Source organism: Rhinoderma darwinii, chromosome 3, assembly GCF_050947455.1.
Source record: "Rhinoderma darwinii isolate aRhiDar2 chromosome 3, aRhiDar2.hap1, whole genome shotgun sequence".
NCBI lineage: Eukaryota > Metazoa > Chordata > Amphibia > Anura > Rhinodermatidae > Rhinoderma > Rhinoderma darwinii.
Window position 1 is genome coordinate 244,457,982 of NC_134689.1, and position 19,651 is coordinate 244,477,632.

The 19,651-nt window shown below is 40.4% G+C and overlaps 1 protein-coding gene across 1 annotated transcript; it reads left to right on the forward strand.

Moving 5' to 3' along the window:
* Positions 1 to 1,724: 1,724 nt before the first annotated feature.
* LOC142749511 (TRPM8 channel-associated factor homolog) lies at positions 1,725 to 19,353 on the forward strand. Its single transcript, XM_075857625.1, has 8 exons — positions 1,725 to 1,948; positions 10,012 to 10,638; positions 10,738 to 11,690; positions 12,874 to 12,968; positions 13,124 to 13,337; positions 16,281 to 16,520; positions 17,019 to 17,353; positions 18,514 to 19,353. The coding sequence occupies exons 2-8, from the start codon at positions 10,022 to 10,024 to the stop codon at positions 18,763 to 18,765; spliced, it is 2,706 nt and encodes a 901-aa protein (XP_075713740.1). The 5' UTR covers positions 1,725 to 1,948; positions 10,012 to 10,021; the 3' UTR covers positions 18,766 to 19,353.
* The last annotated feature ends 298 nt before the right edge of the window (positions 19,354 to 19,651 follow it).

Sequence of the window (19,651 nt, forward strand, 5' to 3'; positions counted from 1 at the left end):
ACACCCCCTGTAGATAACGCCATACAGAGTCCCCCCTGTAGATAACGCCATACAGACACCCCCTGTAGATAACGCCATACAGACCCCCCTGTAGATAACGCCATACAGACACCCCCTGTAGATAACGCCATACAGACCCCCCTGTAGTTAACGCCATACAGACCCCCCTGTAGATAACGCCTTACAGTCCCTCTGTAGATAACGCCATACAGACACCCCCGTGTAGATAACGCCATACAGACACCCCCTGTAGATAACGCCTTACAGAGTCCCCCCTGTAGATAACGCCATACAGAGTCCCCCTGTAGATAACGCCATACAGAGTCCCCTGTAGATAACGCCATACAGACCCCCACGTAGATAACGCCATACAGACTCCCCTGTAGATAACACCATACAGAACCCCCCCTGTAGATAACACCATACAGACCCCCCTGTAGATAACACCATACAGACACCCCCCTGTAGATAACGCCATACAGACACCCCCCTGTAGATAACGCCATACAGACACCCCCTGTAGATTACGCCATACAGACACCCCCTGTAGATAACGCCATACAGACACCGCCCTGTAGATAACACCATACAGGCCCCCCCCCTGTAGATAACGCCATACAGACACCCCCTGTAGATAATGCCATACAGAACCCCTGTAGATAACGCCATACAGACCCCCCCTGTAGATAACGCCATACAGACTCCCCCTGTAGATAACGCCATACATAGTCCCCCCTGTAGATAGCGCTATGCAGAGTCCCCCCAGTAGATAACGCCATACAGAGTCCCCCCTGTAGATAACGTCATACAGAACCCCCCTGTAGATAATGCCATACAGACCCCCCTGTAGATAACACCATACAGAACCCCCCCTGTAGATATCGCCATACAGACCCCCCCCCCCCCCCAAAAAAAATAAACGCCCTATAGTTTGTCCTACAAAAGACATGCATCCCCTATCCACAGGATAGGGGATACATGTGTGATCGCTGGCAGCAATAAGGAGAACGGGGGACCGAAAGTCCCCCGAAGTTCTACATGACAAACCTCGGACTTCCGGCGACTGCGCAGTTCAATAAAAATGAAAGGAGCGCTGGTCACGCATGCGCACAAGTCCGAGGTCTGTCATGGAGAACTACAGGGGACTTTCAGTTCCCCGTTCTCCTTATCGCTGGGGGTCCCAGCAATCACATATGTATCCCCCAGCCATAGCAGCTGCTAGCGGAGCCTCCGGCCATGCCCGTGGCACGGGCTCCCTCATGCTGTGGGCCCCGTAGCAGCCGCTACGGCTGCTATAGCGGTAGTTACGCGATAGATAGATAGATAGATAGATAGATAGATAGATAGATAGATAGATAGATGATAGATAGATAGATAGATAGATAGATAGATAGATAGATAGATAGATAGATAGATAGATAGATAGATAGATAGATAGATAGATAGATAGATAGATAGATAGATAGATATGAGATAGATAGATAGATAGATAGATAGATAGATAGATAGATAGATAGATAGATAGATAGATAGATAGATAGATAGATAGATAGATAACATCAATTACAACAGAAAAATTTTAGTGATTTATCGGTTTTATTTTTAGAAGTGTAGCTGATATTACAAAGGATGCATGAATTGTGCGCCCTCTTGTGGTTGTACAGCGGAATTTCATATTGTACTTTCTGCGCCTGCGCATGTTCACGAATACAGCACATCACTCAGTGATGATCACTGTGAAAACTTTTACTTCCTTCTTTCCCGTGACGTTGTGGTCTGTCCTGGTTAAGTTACTGCCATGTCATCTGTGTGTCAGCCCACATATATCTGTGCATGATTTGCTGGGCAGAGTAGATGGCAGATCACACCCTTCTGAATATACAGTCTGTGTTGGCACAGCGGGTGTAACTTTATCTCCATGCTCTTTGTTGGTCTTCTGCAGTGAGAGGTATGTATGTTATTACTAGAGTGTTATATAATATCCAGTGTCATCTCTATAGTATATTACAGCTTGCTGTTATATGGTAACTTGACATGTCTTATCCATGTAATATTTACTTATGAGACTGGGGGTTATGATATATTTTTCTTCTAAGCAGAGAGTACTAGAATAAACTGGGTCACACTGGAGAAACTAGCTTTACAACTACTTAGCTGGCAGATTCTGCCGAGAGAGAACAGTACAGCTTCTATGTATACAGGATACATAGAAGCCCCTATCGTACATAGTAAAAACATTTTTAAATAAGTGAATTTGAAAGTTGCTTAAAAACACAAAATACAGTATATATATATATAAGGCTCCAGTGGACGGAGCTGAAACGTCGCACGGGCAATAAAGTACCCATTTTTTTCACTTGATCTCTGGAGTTGCTGCTCATTTTTTCGATTTGTATATATATATATATATATGAAAGAAATATCTATCTATCTATCTATCTCATATCTATCTATCTATCTATCTCATATCTATCTATCTATCTATCTATCTATCTCATATCTATCTATCTATCTATCTATCTATCTATCTATCTATCCCATATCTATCTATCCCATATCTATCTATCTATCTATCTATCTATCTATCTATCTATCTATCTATCTATCTATCTATCTACTCATATCTATCTATCTATCTATCTATCTATCTATCTATCTATCTATCTATCTATCTATCTATCTATCTATCTATCTATCTATCTATCTATCTACTCATATCTATCTATCTATCTCATATCTATCTATCTATCTATCTATCTATCTATCTATCTATCTATCTATCTATCTATCTATCTATCTATCTATCTATCTATCTATCTCATATCTATCTATCTATCTATCTATCTATCTATCTATCTATCTATCATCTATCTATCTATCTATCTATCTATCTATCTATCTATCTATCTATCTATCTATCTATCTATCTATCTATCTCATATCTATCTATCTATCTATCTATCTATCTATCTATCTATCTATCTATCTATCTATCTATCCCATATCTATCTATCTATCTATCTATCTATCTATCTATCTATCTATCTATCTATCTCATATCCTATCTATCTATCTATCTATCTATCTATCTATCTATCTATTTATCTATCATCTATCTATCTATCTATCTATCTATCTATCTATCTATCTATCTATCTATCTATTTATCTATCATCTATCTATCTCATATCTATCTATCTATCTATCTATCTATCTATCTATCTATCTATCTATCTATCTATCTATCTATCTATCTATCTATCTATCTCATATCTATCTCATATCTATCTATCAATCTATCTATCTATCTATCTATCTATCTATCTATCTATCTATCTATCTATCTATCTATCTATCTATCTATCTATCTATCTATCTATCTATCCCATATCTATCTATCTATCTATCTATCTATCTATCTATCTATCTATCTATCTATCTATCTATCTATCTATCTATCTATCTATCTATCTATCTATCTATCTCATATCCTATCTATCTATCTATCTATCTATCTATCTATCTATCTATCTATCTATCTATCTATCTATCTATCTATCTATTTATTTATCTATCATCTATCTATCTATCTATCTATTTATCTATCATCTATCTATCTATCTATCTATCTATCTATCTATCTATCTATCTATCTATCTATCTATCTATCTATCTATCTATCTCATATCTATCTATCTATCTATCTATCTATCTATCTATCTATCTATCTATCTATCTATCTATCTATCTATCTATCTATCTATCTATCTATCTATCTATCTATCTAAAATAGCTTCTAAAGCTGTATATAGCCTTTAAATGTCAGTTACACTTTTAGATCGGTTTTGATTTCATCATGATATACACTTACACTGAGATAACTAAGTAGGATTCCTTGCAGTCTTTTTGAAATCCATTGATAACACATTGTAATATCATGATGAATTGGGTAAAACAAAAATGTTTCTACATTTGCAATGCCAGGCAGATACCTTTTTCAAGCTTTTAAATTGGTTCATAAATGTAGAGCTGTAGGCCAAACCCAATTAAGACACTTCGGGGGGAAAGTTGAAGTTCTGTCCACCCTGGAAAATTAACCTCTGCTTTTGTTTTACATTTTTGTTTTTTGAAATACAAAAATTATTACAAAAACTGATACCAACACATGTTGGGTGGCGGGGGCATGACAAGTAACCATGGGGCCTCATAGCAAAACTTGAAATAGTGCTGACTCCATCAGAACATAAAAGGCTTTAAATTATTTTGGTCTCCACTCGGTGCCGTGTCTTGTGCTCCCTTCTTTGTTATCCCAGTCATCTACATTTATTTTCCCACTTCTGCCTTTCTTTCTTGCCTTTTGCCTTCCATAGTTACTTTACCTCTGGAGTAGAGATGGGCCCTCTTAATTCCTGGGCCCCATAGCAGTTGCTATGCCTGCTAGCCTGGTAGTTACGCCCATATTGGGTGAGTTTACTACGGAAGTCCATAAAAGCTATTATTTCATTTCACATGGGCCGATGATCGGGCGAATGAGGGCATTTTCAAACGTTTGTTGCTTATTAACGGCTCGTGTAACATGCCCAGCGATCAGCAAACAAACGAGCATACACTCCTTTGTCGGCTGATCAGATCTTTTACACGGGCAATAAAATTATCGGTTGTTAGCCGTACAGCTCCCATGTAAACAGGATGTGCTGCCAACAATAATAAAACTGTATGTGTCTGAATGATCTCACTAACTATCGTTGAGGCACATATAGTATTGATAATTGCTCCAAATAAATGGAGCTAAACAAGAACCGATCGACTCCCGTTACAGGCAAGAAACTCTGCCTTGGTAAAAGGAGCATAACTGGCTCCAAAGTAGGGCTAGGTGATTATGACCTAAATCAAAATCCTAATTTATTAAACATGTAACCTCGATTTCGATTAATGAATCATATTTTAGGCCACACCCCTTTTGCATGTCATTCAATTAATATACATCTCTTGAGTCTGCTCTATACTACTGTGTATATAATATACCTCCTGACACTGCCCCCCCACACAGTATAATGCCCCCATAGTTCTCCCCACACACTGTAATTCCCCATAGCTGACCCACATAGTTTAATGCCCCCATAGCTGCCCCCACACAGTATATTACCACTATAGCTTCCCCTACACAGTATAATGCCCCATAGCTGACCCACACAGTATAATGCTCCCATAGCTGCCCCCACACAGTATAATTCCCCCATAGCTGCCCCCACACAGTATAATGCCCTATAGATGCCCCCATAGTGCCCCCTACATAGTATAATTCCCCCATAGTGCCCCCACACTGTATAATGCCACTATAGCTTCCCCTACACAGTATAATGCCCCATAGATGACCCACACAGTATAATGCTCCCATAGCTGCCCCCACACAGTATAATGGTCCCATAGCTGCCCCCACACAGTATAATGCCCCCATAGCTGCCCCCACACAGTATAATGCCCCCACATAGTATCATTCCCCTATAGTTCCCCCACACAGTATAATGCCACTATAGCTTCCCCTACACAGTATAATGCCCCCAAAGGTGTCCCCACACAGTATAACGCCCCTTATAGCTGCCCCATACAGTATAATGCCCCATAACTGCCCCACATAATATAATGCCCCTATAGCTGCCCCCACACAGCCCCAATAGTGCCTAATAAAAATAATAAAATACATGCTCACCTAACCTTGTCCACACGATGAGTGAAGGAGATCCCTCTGCTCCTCTGGTCTGTGTGGCTCGGCACAGACAGGCGCGAAGACGTCACTGCCTCACTACTGTCTGTGCCGAGCCGCTCACGGCTGTTACATAGTGAGTGGTAGAGCAGGGATCTAACGGCCCCATTCTCTACCATTGGACGCAGATACAGTTAAAACAGAAAAAAACTAACAAAATAATAACGAAATCTGCAAGATGACGTCGGTTTTCTACATGAATTGCAGCTTTTTTTTTTCTATTAATTGCCCAGCCCTGCTCCAAAGGTTTACAGTAACTTGTTTATAATAACATTGAAGATGGTACAGAGTCACAATGAGTTTCTGCGGCTCTGTTCTATGTCGCAGTATGCAGTCTTTGTGCCGCCATATGTTGGAATTGTTGGAGAATACCTCAGTAATACGCCATTGGATGGAACATGGAATGATATTCTTACTGTTTAATTCATATGTAGCCTGTGTCACGCTCCATATGGACCCACTAGGCCGCTTCGCCGTAACAGAGAGGCAGCTGGCCTAGTCACAGTCTATACAAAAGTCTATAGCAGTTCGTAACATACGGGTACCTGAACTAGTCCAGACAGTGGCTGTGGCTTCAGCACGGATGGAGGTAGGTGCAGCAGGTTGCGCCAGACGGGGTGGACAGTACAAGACGTGGCAGAGGACACTGGACGTGGCAGAAGACACTTGACGTGTCAGAAAACAATGGACGTAGCAGAAGACACTAGACGTGGAAAACAACAGCAGGTGAATTAGACACGACTCCAACACTAGTAGGCACAGGTACAAGAACACAGCACGGGATACAGGAACATTTAACAGGGCAGGGGTAACAACTGGAACGGGAAAACACTAAAGGACCATTTGCAAGACAAACTTGGGATATACTAACAACGCCCGGGCAAGGATCAGGAGGGCAGGGGGCCTTCTTATAGTCCAGGAAATCATGTGAGTTGATGATGATGATGATGATGATTGTTTTCATGTGCGCTCGCTGGCCATTTAAGAGCGAGCACAAACGTGCACACGCACCCTACGGGACACAGCGGACTGGAGCGGAAGTGAGCGCTGGCGTCTCCTAGGAAGGAGATGGGGACCAGCGCTCACAGATGCATGGCTGCGGGCGTCGGGAGGTGAGTAAACCCGATGGCCCATGGCCATGGACGCTACAGCCTGACCTCTGCTTAAAAAGAGACATATGAAAGCACAGTAGTATAGACTTCTAAGGGTGCCATATTATGGCTCTGTACAAAACACAGTGGTGTGCATGCGTACTTACAGTCCTATAGGACAGTGGTATATTAATGGAACCTAGACAATAAATTCAAATTACACTAATAATCCAGTCTTTGTGTAAATAATTTATAGAATTTACTTCAGGTAGAAACCTACAGGCTTCCTGCCCTCTTCTGACAAAGTATGACATTAAAATCATAAAATGAACCTTAATAATCTATGTTTTTGCATTGAGGACCAGCAGCCATCTTTCCCTGTGAAATGCTGGAGTGTAGGGGTTGGTGGTATGTATCAATACCAGAGTTTAACTGCAGTAGCTATAAATACATAAATATCCTTTGTAGGCATAAGGCATATTTACCATCTATTCTAATATACAATATAGTGAAGGTCATGTATTAACAGGGCCTTATTTTAGGGAGGGCACAGGATTCCTACTACGTAGGGGACCTAGGGGGCGCTAACACTCAACTTCCGAATGGGGTTCAGAATTTTCTAGTAACACCCCTGGCAAGACTCTATTTATATGGTTAGTGTATGCACTGCTCACCTCTAGGACTAGTCAACTCTCAGGAATACAGGGATCAACTGATTACCGTTCTGCATCAGCGGGGCCCTCTAAGGGATTCGCTAGCTCTGCTTATTCCATATCTCACATAGACTTATGGAGGGGGCCACAGTCATGTGCTGTCACCTCTTCTATATCTGTCTACAATAGTTGGTTAGGTTCGGTCTGGATACCACAGTGGGATTGGGCCTCCCACCAAACTTTTTATCTAGGTGACTCAACCAACTTTAATCCGGCCCTGCAAATAATTACTCATTTAAAATATTTCATATAAAAATCTATTATCAGAAAATTAATCAGTTTTTTTATTTGAAACTTATTTTTCTTTGTCATTTTTGGAAGTGTTTATTTTATTTTGTTACTATTTTGTTACTATGAGTTTTCACAGTGGCCACTAGAGTAGTCACAACACGCTGACACTTCCTGTTCTCTGTAGCTCACTAGACTCATTGTATCTCTGCTGTATAGACTGAGATAAAATGAGCAGAATCACCTCAATATCATTTGTGGGAGCTAATGACAGCTCTAAAGTACTGCTGGAGGTCTAAGTAAGGCCTAGATAAGGGTGGTTTTACACGGCTAGATTTCCTGGCTGATAACAGCATGTCGATCGGCGCTTGTTTGCTACATTTATATGGAGAAATGGCCGCAAGTATGCAAATGAACGATTGTCAATACGATCGGTCGTCCCCATACCTATTGCATCTTGTTGGCAGCACAATCCCTGTTTACACAGGGTGGTGTGCTGCCGACAAGCAATTATTTTTTGGCCCGCATAAAAATTTGTCTCCTATCTCTGGTCTCTGGGGGAATGGGTGTTTCTCTGTGAATTGACTCCTATTGCTTTCAGTTGCCAGTCTCCAATATGGCTGCCCCCAGAGACGTTTTTAAAAATGAAAAATAAATAGCTACATTTAAAAATAATAAACAATTTATTTCATACATAGTAAAATCTAATTAATAAAACTAAAAGAAAATACATTTAAAGAGGCTCTGTCACCACATTATATTGTACATGATGTGATCGGCACTGTAATGTAGATTACAACAGTGTTTTTGTATTTAGAAAACGATCATTTTTGACAGAGTTATGACCTATTTTAGCTTTATGCTAATGAGTTTCTTAATGAACAACTGGGCGTGTTTTACTTTTTGGCCAAGTGGGCGTTGTGGAGAGAAGTGTATGACGCTGACCAATCAGTGACCAATCAGCGTCATACACTTCTCTCCATTCATTTACACAGCACATAGTGCTCTAGCTAGAGCACTATGTGCTGTCACTTACTCACATACTAACGTTACTGAAGTGTCCTGACAGTGAATAGACATCACTATCAGCCAGGACGCGATGTCTATTCACAATCCCGACACTTCGGTAACGTTTGTGTGATATTTACAGCACAGCAAGCGTAATCTAATTTTAAATGACAGCTTACAGCCGTCAAAAAAAAAATGGTCGTGTTAATAGTCCCATTTGGGGTCTATTGTTCCTACTGCAGCTGTGTGACGGCCGTTTTTTGAACAGGGCCTAAGAGTTGTACTCTGTAGCCACTCTCTGCTCTGGCTATTAACTCAGAATGCCCTAAGGCTCTATTCACATGACAGGGTCCGTGTGTCAGCCTATAAAAACGTCAGTTTTGGTCCATTTTGCATCTGTTCCGGGCCGTGTTTCTGTTTTTAACGGCCGATTTTGACCCGTTTTGCATGAGTTTTTTTCCCTGTCCGTTTGAATTTAACCTCTTCCCTCCACAGCCCTTTTTCAGATTTTTATTTTCGTTTTTTCCTCTTCAACTTTCAAAGCCATAACTTTTTTATTTTTCCGTCAATATAGTCCTATTAGGGCTTGATTTTTGCGGGACGAGTTGTAGTTTTCCGTAGCACCATTTATTGTGCCATATAATGTACGAGGAAACGGGAAAAAATTATTTGTGGGGTAGAAAATTAAAAAAAACAGCGATTCCTCCATTTCGGGTCTATATTTCTTAGTGAGGCGTGTGACGGCCGTTCAAAGAGCAGCTGTCACACGGCCAAGATTCCCTGTCGGGTGAATAGGGCCTAACAGGGAGTTTGAAAATGGATTTTCTAAACCAGACTACCCCTATAAGTACTTGCATTAACAAGAAACGTATAATCTAGTTATTATGGTAGCAGTCTACAGTCAACTATTTATACTTGGAGGAACCATGGTCATTATCTATAAGAATAGTTTATTAGTAATATGTATGTTAGAGATGACGCGCTCATATTTTGTGAGATAGAACGGGCATAGTCTGTGTTGCATAATAATCAGTTCTATCAGTTTTATACAATAGGTTTCCTTCATCTGACAGCCAATCACAATTCAGTTTGGTCGATCCGGTCTATTACTTCCTCTCGCTTCGCAGTCTTATATTCATTATATTCTAATGACTAAACTATAATACATATTTAAGGAATGACAAAATGTGCTTATCTTATTTTACAGAACATAGAAAATGGCTGTTAATGAAGATTACCGCTCACTGGTCCAAGGTATCTGTAGTATAAACTTCTCTGGGAACAGTGTACCTTGCAATCTTCTCCTGACTGGTGATGATGCTTTTCCAGTCCTGGCAAGTACTGGAAAACATGTCCTCATCGCTGCCTCTAAGTACGGAAAGGGTCGTGTTGTGGTCTTGAGCCACGAGGCATATCTGAACCTGCCGCAATTCATGGATTTCCTAAAAAACGCAGTATCATGGCTGAAACCTTCCCCAGAAGCAGTATTTGGTGTAGACAGCAACCTGGGTAATTTGGAACAGGCTCTCTCTGTCTCTGGACACAAGGTTGAAAAGATCTCTGGTCTGAAGAAAGATTTAGGCGTGCTCTGTACAAATGGATATAGTGATAACCAGGCAAAGGAAATAGTATCCTTTGTAAAAGAAGGAGGAGGTCTTCTCATTGGCGCTCAAGCATGGCATTGGGCGCAGTGCCACAAACAAGATAATGTTCTGTGCAATTTTCCTGGGAACAAAATAACATCTGTTGCTGGGATATATTTCACTGGTCAGTGTGGGGAAAAAGGGAATTTTAATGTGAGTGATAACATACCATGGTGCCCGTTCGACAATGAGTAAGTATAATCTGTAAATAATGGATGTCCTAATCAGATTATTGAAAAGAAACAAATGATAGCGTTCTAATTTCTTTTCTTTTATTATGTTTTACATAGTGTAAACTTTACAGCGGAGTTGAAGCATCTTATGCAAGGTGTAAGCAACATGGACATTAGTGGACAAAATGTCCCCTCAGAACTACTCCTTCATGGACCTCTGACTTTCCCAATTGGTCTAACCAATAGTAATCAGTGCTTTTTTGGTGCAGCATTTTACGGCAAAGGGCGTGTTATCGTGGGGACGCATGAAGGCTATCTTTGCAAACCACAGCTCAAAACCTTCTTGCTCAATGCCATCTCATGGCTGGATATGGGAAGACAAGGAAAAATTGGTGTTGTTAAAGAACTGGCAAATTTTGCATGTGTCCTACAGACGGAAGGCTTACAACCTGTGGTGTCTAATTTAGTTCCTGAGCTCAGCGTCTACTGTTGCACTTCATACTCTGATGCTGAGGCAGAAAATATCCAGCAGTTTGTGGCAGAAGGTGGAGGCCTACTCATTGCTGGCCATGCCTGGTACTGGTCTTACTCTCATCCAAACGTGCTTTCTCAATATCCTGGAAACAAAGTGCTCAATAAGCTTGGAATCAGCATTTTGGCGAGAACAGCAACTCAGGGCATTTATCAGGTTTTGGATCCTCAGGCATATGCTAATACCTACCATTTTCCCAGGGCAGTCTGTCAACTCTTAGGTGACTTGAAGAGTGGGGCTGACTTGACGCCAACTCTCAGCAACTGGCTGTCTAAACTCCGACAAGATGTTTCTACATTTATGAGGTTGCCAGCCAGCCCTCTTATTTCATCGCTACAAGAAGAACTGATACACCTGGTACATGGTTGTAGTATCCCCAATGTCAGCAAACAGTGTCCAGCAAAAAGTTGCTCCAAGGAGGCTTTTGTGATGTGTCTGGCCCAAGAAGTAAGCTGTCTGGATAAACTAGATGATGAGGAATGTAACGGTGGTTCGTGCAAACCCCCTTTTACAGTGCAAATTGATGCCACAAACCCTGGTAAAGTACTTTTCTCATATCTGAGTATATACAGTATGTTTTTATGTGGGTGTGAACTTTCACACTGCATTTTTTGTATAGTCCATCAGATATGTATTGGTTTTAGCTTTGACTGGTAATTCCGTCAGATTGCAGTCATTTCTATCTGACAAAAAGTGTGTTCACGTTGCATAAAAGTTTTTCCCTGAAGGCTTTTCACTTATATCAGATATGGGGATTCAGTTCTCTCCCACTGTAAAAAAAGCCAGCTAGATAGGTACATATATCAATATGTGGTGTTCATCCTTCATATCTGGCAGAATATTGACCTTACGGTCTCACTTGAAGGAACACAGCATTCAACGTTCCAGTTATGCCCTCAGTTTCCCACAGACCAGAGGGTACTGAGCATGACAGCCGGAGCTATGTGAACAAGCCCTTAGGCTCCATGCACCACACGACTGTATTTTGCATCAGTAATTACTGACAGTAATTATGGACGCATTAATTTCTATTGTCCACGGACACCTTTCAGTATTTTTACTGATGGTGTCCGTGCGGTAAAAATTATAGAACCTGTCTTATTCTTGTCAGTAATTATGGCAAGGACTCGCCTATAGAAGCCTATGGGAGCTTCCATAAATACAGACGGCTACGGATGTGCATCCGTAAACCATCCATATTTACGGAAGCGTTGCTATGCAACATGCTGATGACATCATTTGCATCCTCCCCCTTATTTTACGAATCCGTATATACAGATGGAATACGGATGTAGTACGAACGCATTTACGGACAACCTTCCATATATACGGATCAAATACGGAGCCGTATCAACGGACAGTATTTCGGGATAGATGAAAATACAGTCGTGTGCATGGGGCCTTATTACAGTCAACATTATAACATTATAAGTTCCCATGTGGCAGATTTCTATTGTAGAAATCTGTTCTATCCATCTAAATGGAGTTTATAATGGAACGGATATCAGCTGCAAATCCTAAACGTGAATTAACCCTAAGGCACCAAGTAAACGGCCTGTACAGTTGCACACAGAGTTCCTATGGTTAACACATTGTGTGCCGCTGTATAGTGCCTCCATACTGCGTAGTAAGCAATGCTTCTAGGGAAAAAAAACCTCCCTTTATAATTAATCTAACAGGGTCCAAAAAGACATACTGATTCATTGGTACTCTGTCCCCAGGTGCTGATGCCTGGAGAAGTACTGGACTCTACTTACCTCCTCGAAAAACCGCAAAACTTGTGTTTCCTGCCTCAGCCGTGGGTAAAGGTCTCCAGGTAATCTCCAGGAATGTCTCTCTGTTCCTTTCTACTGATAAGTGTTTGCAAGATAGCAAACTTGTTTTATAACAGCTCATATATCCTTAAAATGCACCATTTTTTTGTATTATAAATTATCAATTCTACTTGTATAATTGTTATATTTATTGTAGGTGCAGATTGGCTGTCACTCAGATGACCTGAGCGGTGCCAAAGAGTTTTGTCGTGCCCCAGTGGTTGTGAACAGGAAGGGCGTTGTTGATGAGAAGGTTTCAATATCCTGTGCCTGGGGTGGACTTCTATACATTATCGTTAAAGCCAAGAGTCAACTGGGCAATGTTCCGATTTCAGTACAAGGAGTAGAAGTAGCTCCTATGTTTATAAAGGGTAAGCAAGGTCCTAATTTTCATAAAAATGTCCCAAGGTTAACAGAACCAGGCACGATTATTATACTTAGCCAGAAAATTGTTGGCGGAACACTGGCTATCTGCTTTAACTACGTCTCATAGAAAATGAATAAGGTTAACAGTATACTGCAACTGCAAAAACGATCCTACCTTAACCCCTTAATACAGAAGGAATTGTAAACCTTAAAGACCAAGCAATTTTTAAAGTTTTTCCATCATCGCATTCAAAGAACTTTTTTATTTTTCCGTCGACATAGCTGTATAAGAACTTGTTTTTTCATGGGAGAAGTTGTATTTTTTAATAGCACTATTTTGGGGTACATATAATTTATTGATTACATTTTATTAACTATTTTGGTGGGGTAATAGGTGGTATAAATAACCTAATAATTTTATTCAGCGGGTTGTTACGATTGCGGTGTTACCAAATTTATCTAGTTTTTTTTATGTTTTACTACGTTTACAAAGTAATAACACTTTTTTTTTCTAAATTATTTGTTTTTGTGTCGCCATATTTTAAGAGCCATAACTTTTTTATTTTTCTGCCGATGCAGTTGTATGAGGGCTTTTTTTTCCCTGGACGACTTGTAGTTTTTATTGCTACCATTTTGGAGTACATGCGACTTTTTGATCACTTGTTATTAAATTTTTTTGAAGGCAGGATGAACATAAAACAGCAATTCTGGCATTGTATTTTATTTTTTTATGGCGTTCACCGTGCATGTTAAATAATGTAATAGTTTTATAGTTGGGGTTGTTACGGACGCGGCGATACCAAATATGTGTAACTTTTTACTTTTATTTTCATAACAAAGTATTTTGTAAGGGGAAAAAGTGGGTTTTTTATTTACTTGGGACTTCTATTTATTACAAACGTTATCAAAAATTTATTTTTATTTTTTTTGTCCCACTAGGGGACTTTACTATGCGATCTTTTAATCACTTTTATAATATTTCAGTATTGCAGTGTATTATTGCCTGTCAGTGTAAAACCGTCAGGCATCTGTTGGGCCATGCCTCTGGCATTGCCTAGCAGGCATTTACTAAAGGCAGACCTGGGGGCTTCTGTTAGGCCCCCGGCTGCCATTAAAACCATCGACACCCAGGGATCGCATCGCGGAGTGCCGATGGAGTGATAGAGGAAGCCCCCTCCCTCCAAAACCACTCAGATGCGGCGGTCGCCTTTGACGCTTTTGTCACTTCTGAGCCGTTAAACATGATCGGAAACCACTGCTAGCAGTCTCCAAGCCTGGGCTTCATGAGCAACCCGGCTGATGCGAAAACTTCTTCTGAAGTGCCACAGTGAAAAGGCGACGCTTCAGAAGAACAACCCTGAACAGCCTCCATAAAAACACTATACGGTGGTCGTTAAGGGGTTAAAAGTGGCTCCCCACTAAAGTTTGAGGAACGATGTGCTCCATGGATAGATACCCCAGGACTTCATTGTCACTGACATGTCACCACATAATGGGCACTCCATTCTCTTTAGGGGCTCACTAATAATTATTTACTGAACATGCTTTTGATTATATATGCTATGTAATACTGATTGTATGACTTAAAGCTGTACCCCAAAGAACCCTGCAGTATTTACTCAAAAGGAAAAGGGGAGAAAGGGGATTTTAGGGCGTTTTACTGTTTATTTGCATTATCTTTAATGTGCAAAATGTTAATTAAAAAAAAGTATCTGATATCCAAAAAGTTTTTTTCCCACAAAATACATGTGACACCTATCCACAAAGTAGGTTAACAATATATGATCTTTGGGTGCCCTCTCTCTGGGACCCCCTTGGTCACTGAAATGGGGATTTTTAAATCCTCGCTGCCGCTCCATTTAAACTATGGGACTGACGAAAACTCGCCTCTGTGTGAGGAGGAACAGGGGACGCCCAGTGATCATAGATTTATCACCTACCCTGTGGATAGGTGATACATGTATTTGGTGGGAAAACCCCTTTAAGAATTGGCATGCAGCCATCAAACTGGGCATCAATGATCTAGAAATACAGTATATTGACATTAGATAACTACACAATTTCTAAAGCTAAAGTTTTAGTTAGAAAAATGTTTTCAACCTTAAGGAGGCTCTATCACCAGATTATAAGTGCCATATCTCCTACATAATCAGATAAGCGCTGTAATGTAGATAACAACAGTGGTTTTTATTTTGAAAAACGATAATTTTGCTAATGACTTTCTTAATAGACAACTGTTTTTACTTTTTACCAACTGGGCGTTGTACAGAGGAGTGTATGACGCTGACCAATCAGTGACCAATGAGCATCATACACTTCTCATTGTTCCAGCCCATTGTTGCATTGTGATTGTGCAGTGAAAGAAGCTGGGCTGGAACAATGAGGAGTGTATGACGCTGATTGGTCACTGATTGGTCAGCATCATACACGCCGAAAAGTAAAACACGCCCAGTTGTCTATTAAGAAAGTCATTAGCATAAATCTGAAACTGTTCATAACTTGCTTAAAAATGATCGTTTTTCAAAATAAAAACCACTGCTGTTATCTACAATACAGCGCCGATCAGATTATGTAGGAGATAGGGCACTTATAATCTGGTGACATGGCCTCTTTAAAATGCTGTTTGTATTTCCTGCCAATAATCTATAACCGGTTCTATCTTATAAAAACTTTAAATAACAACAAAACTTTGTAACAGCCTTCAAGACAATATATAAATCATTTTATCCCACGGAAGTCTTGTTTTTACATGTCGCCACAAAATATTGAATGATTTTGCATCAGTCACTGGCAGTACCTAAATCCAACCATGACAAAACTTCAACCATGTAACAAAAATGAATAGTCCAGATGTACACAAGTGACTTATTTAAAATGCCAGTTACACACTTCACGGAACACCTAAAAAAAAACACAAGTACTGTGAAATTCGTAACTTTTTTTTTTAGGTAAGACTAACCGCTCATCTTGGGTGCAAGAAATTCGGAAATATCCATCTCCTTGGGCTGAGCTCATTACAGATAACATAATCCTTACTGTCCCCTCTGATGTGATCCGCTCACTAGAAGATCCAGATGCTTTAATGTCTCAGTGGGATAGGATCATGGAAGCGATAGCTGATCTTGCTGCAATTCCAAAGAAGTTTCCACGTCCAGAAAGATTTGTTACTGATGTGCAAATATCAGCTGGTAAGTATGGCTGCAATCTCTCAGGGATTTCCCATAGAAGTCTATGACTGACATTATGTTTTTTGTCAATAGTTTACAACTGAACAAATTGATTTTGTAATTCTGCTAATGATAGTTTTATTAATCTATATTTTATTATATTAAAAAGAATGTATTTTCTGCATGTAAAGTGCTGTTACTTAGGTAACTCCATTCACTTCAATAGAGGATAACCATTCATGCATGCTCACCTTTCCATTGAAAATGATGAGCAGAAGACCCTCATTCTTGCACGAATGGAGTCTCAGCTGGAGACCCCCATTCTTGGAAACCATGGTACCCCCAGCGATCAGATAATTATCACCTATCATGTGGATAAGTGATAATTGTCGATTCTGGGAATACTTCTTTAAGTCTAGTTGACAGCCTCGTAGAAGGGTAATTTTAAAACCTTTACATTTTCTAGAATATGTTGACTTAAAGCAATAAAAAATTGTATGTGTTAACTTTTTTCTAAAGGTTGGATGCATGCTGGATATCCAATAATGTGTCATCTGCCATCCGCACCTACATTAGTGAGCGTTGAGAATATAAAGAAAGGTCTGTGGGGTCCTATACATGAACTTGGTCACAATGAGCAAAGAGGAGTTTGGGAATTTCCTCCTCACACCACAGAAGCCACCTGTAACCTGTGGTCGGTCTATGTGCATGAAACAGTGCTGGGAATCCCAAGGGATAAAGCTCATCCTGCTCTCGAGCCAGAAGCCAGAGAAAATAGAATCAAGCAGTATCTGAAGAATGGAGCCAAGCTCAATGAGTGGAGCGTGTGGACAGCTCTTGAGACTTATCTTCAGGTAATACTGTACACCAAAAATCCAATGTTTTCAAACATATAGTTAAATTGTTGGGATGAAACCGATAGTATATAATTTACCATGCCAATAGTTTCTTATACTTGTATTTCTTCCATTGAAAACAAACCGTTGTATGCTTGATCCCCTTTATGCTTCTTTCTTTTTAAGATAAAGTGTTGCTGTAATATAATATAATAATATTGTCACAAAGGGTCTGTGGACCCACTGGGCCGTACCGCCTTGGCGGTAAGGCAGCTGGCCAACAGGGAGCAGGTGAGAGTCTATATAGTTCTATAGGTATCTGTGGCAGCTCAGACAGCAGCAGGGCAGGCTCAGCTGGGACTAGGTAGCAGGTGGACGTCAGGCGAGATGAAGCAGGTCAGACATGGATGCAGCACGGCACGACTTTGGCACAGCTCAGTGCTAGACCAGGTATGGCATGCTAGGAACTGGAACAGGTACAGGGACTGTATCAGGGACTGGAACAGGTAACACACTAGGAGGCCATCACATAGACAAACTAGGGAACACAACAATTCTCAGGCATCGAACTAGGGGGCTGGACCCCTCTGATAGTCCAGGGTACTCACGGGTCAAAGTTCATCCACAATGTCCGGGGCGCGCGCTGCCCCTTTAAGAGCGGGCACGAGCGTGTGCGCGCACCCTACGGGATCCGGCTGAGGTGAGTGGACGCAAGTGCTGGCGTCTCCTGAGGAGGAGGCTGAGGCCAGCGCTTGCCGACTCGTGGCTGTGGCTGTCAGGAGGGGAACGGAGCTGACAGCCCGCAGCCACGGATCTCCTGCATGGGTCACACAAAGAAGAAAGGCAGACACATTGGGAGCATTGATCAGTGTATGTGAGGATAATGACCTTATAGATATATAGATGTGTGACAAGTTAGACAAGGAAAATGGGTTATAGTTTTTATTTTTGTAGAAGTGTATTTATGTTCTATTTTGGTTGTGGAGCACAATTATGCGTTTCTGTCATTTAAGCCTACTAGTATAGACGACAAGAATTCTTCCAAAAGTATTGTTCGATTTTGGGTAAAGAATAACGGTCTATATTTGTGTGATTTGTTTGAATTATATACTGTCTAGAAATTAATATTGCATAATATTAAGTATAATATAGTCTATGCTGTTTTTCTACTTTTTCAGCTGCAGGAAGGGTTTGGTTGGGACCCATTTAAGCAACTTTTCTCAGAATACCAAACAATGACAAATGTCAGCAAAGACAAGATTGTTAAGATGAATCTGTGGGCAGAGAAGTTCTCTCAAGCAGTTAATAAAAACCTGGCTCCATTCTTCAAGGCCTGGGGATGGCCCATTGTTGACGCAACCAGCGACAAACTGTCTACATTGCCTGAATGGGACAAGGATCCCATAAAGCCTTATGTCAATTCAAAGTAAACCTAAAAACTTAGAATGTCTGAAAATGAATTCTACACTGCCAATTATTTTCATATTACTTCTGTAACCAAAGTCATATGCAATGTCCTATTTAGCTATTGTGTTACAGTATATACCATGCTTTTTATTAATGTGGATAATCATGCTGTAGGTATACATCACATTACATTTTTATAGATGAAAAACTGTCCCTTATTGTAATCTGCTTTTTATCAATATGGGTCGTCTTGAAAATGATTATTCTACAAACTACTGTGTAAGTGTCAGACCTCCAGGATTATGGGTGAGGAACTCGGCCTATACATTTGACTTCTAGAAAATACGGTGTTTAGCTAGTGGCCATTAATGTGACTCTGTTTATTCATCAGGGTGTGTATTATTTATTGTTGTAGTAATTCATTTAGTCTACCCACACTATGTGGATTCTGTGGGATCCTTCTTGAAAATACTTTGTGTCTGTAATGTTTTTAATCAAATATTAATAAAATGTGGATATTTTATTACTCATCGTTAGATAGTGTATGACTCCTTTTTCTTATGACAGTGAAGCATAATAGTGATGTGCTCAGCCCAAATGTTGAACCATTGTCTCGTGAAATATATCTTGGTGTATATGTATAAAGTTCTAGAGTTCAACCTATGGTCACTATAGGACCACATCCACTGTTTTATACGTCTTCTACAATGTTTCACATTCCAAGTTTGAATTAAAAGCCTTTACTGTGAAGGACATGCAGAAATTGCTGTGTCCCCGTTCATTTATTCTTCAAGCGGACAGATTGGGAGATTGGCTTGATGGTTTAATTTCTACCCCTGCCGAGAGCATTCGTAGTGAATAATCTGACATATTCCTGTGTCTATGAGCAGACTGGTTGCCAATTCTGGC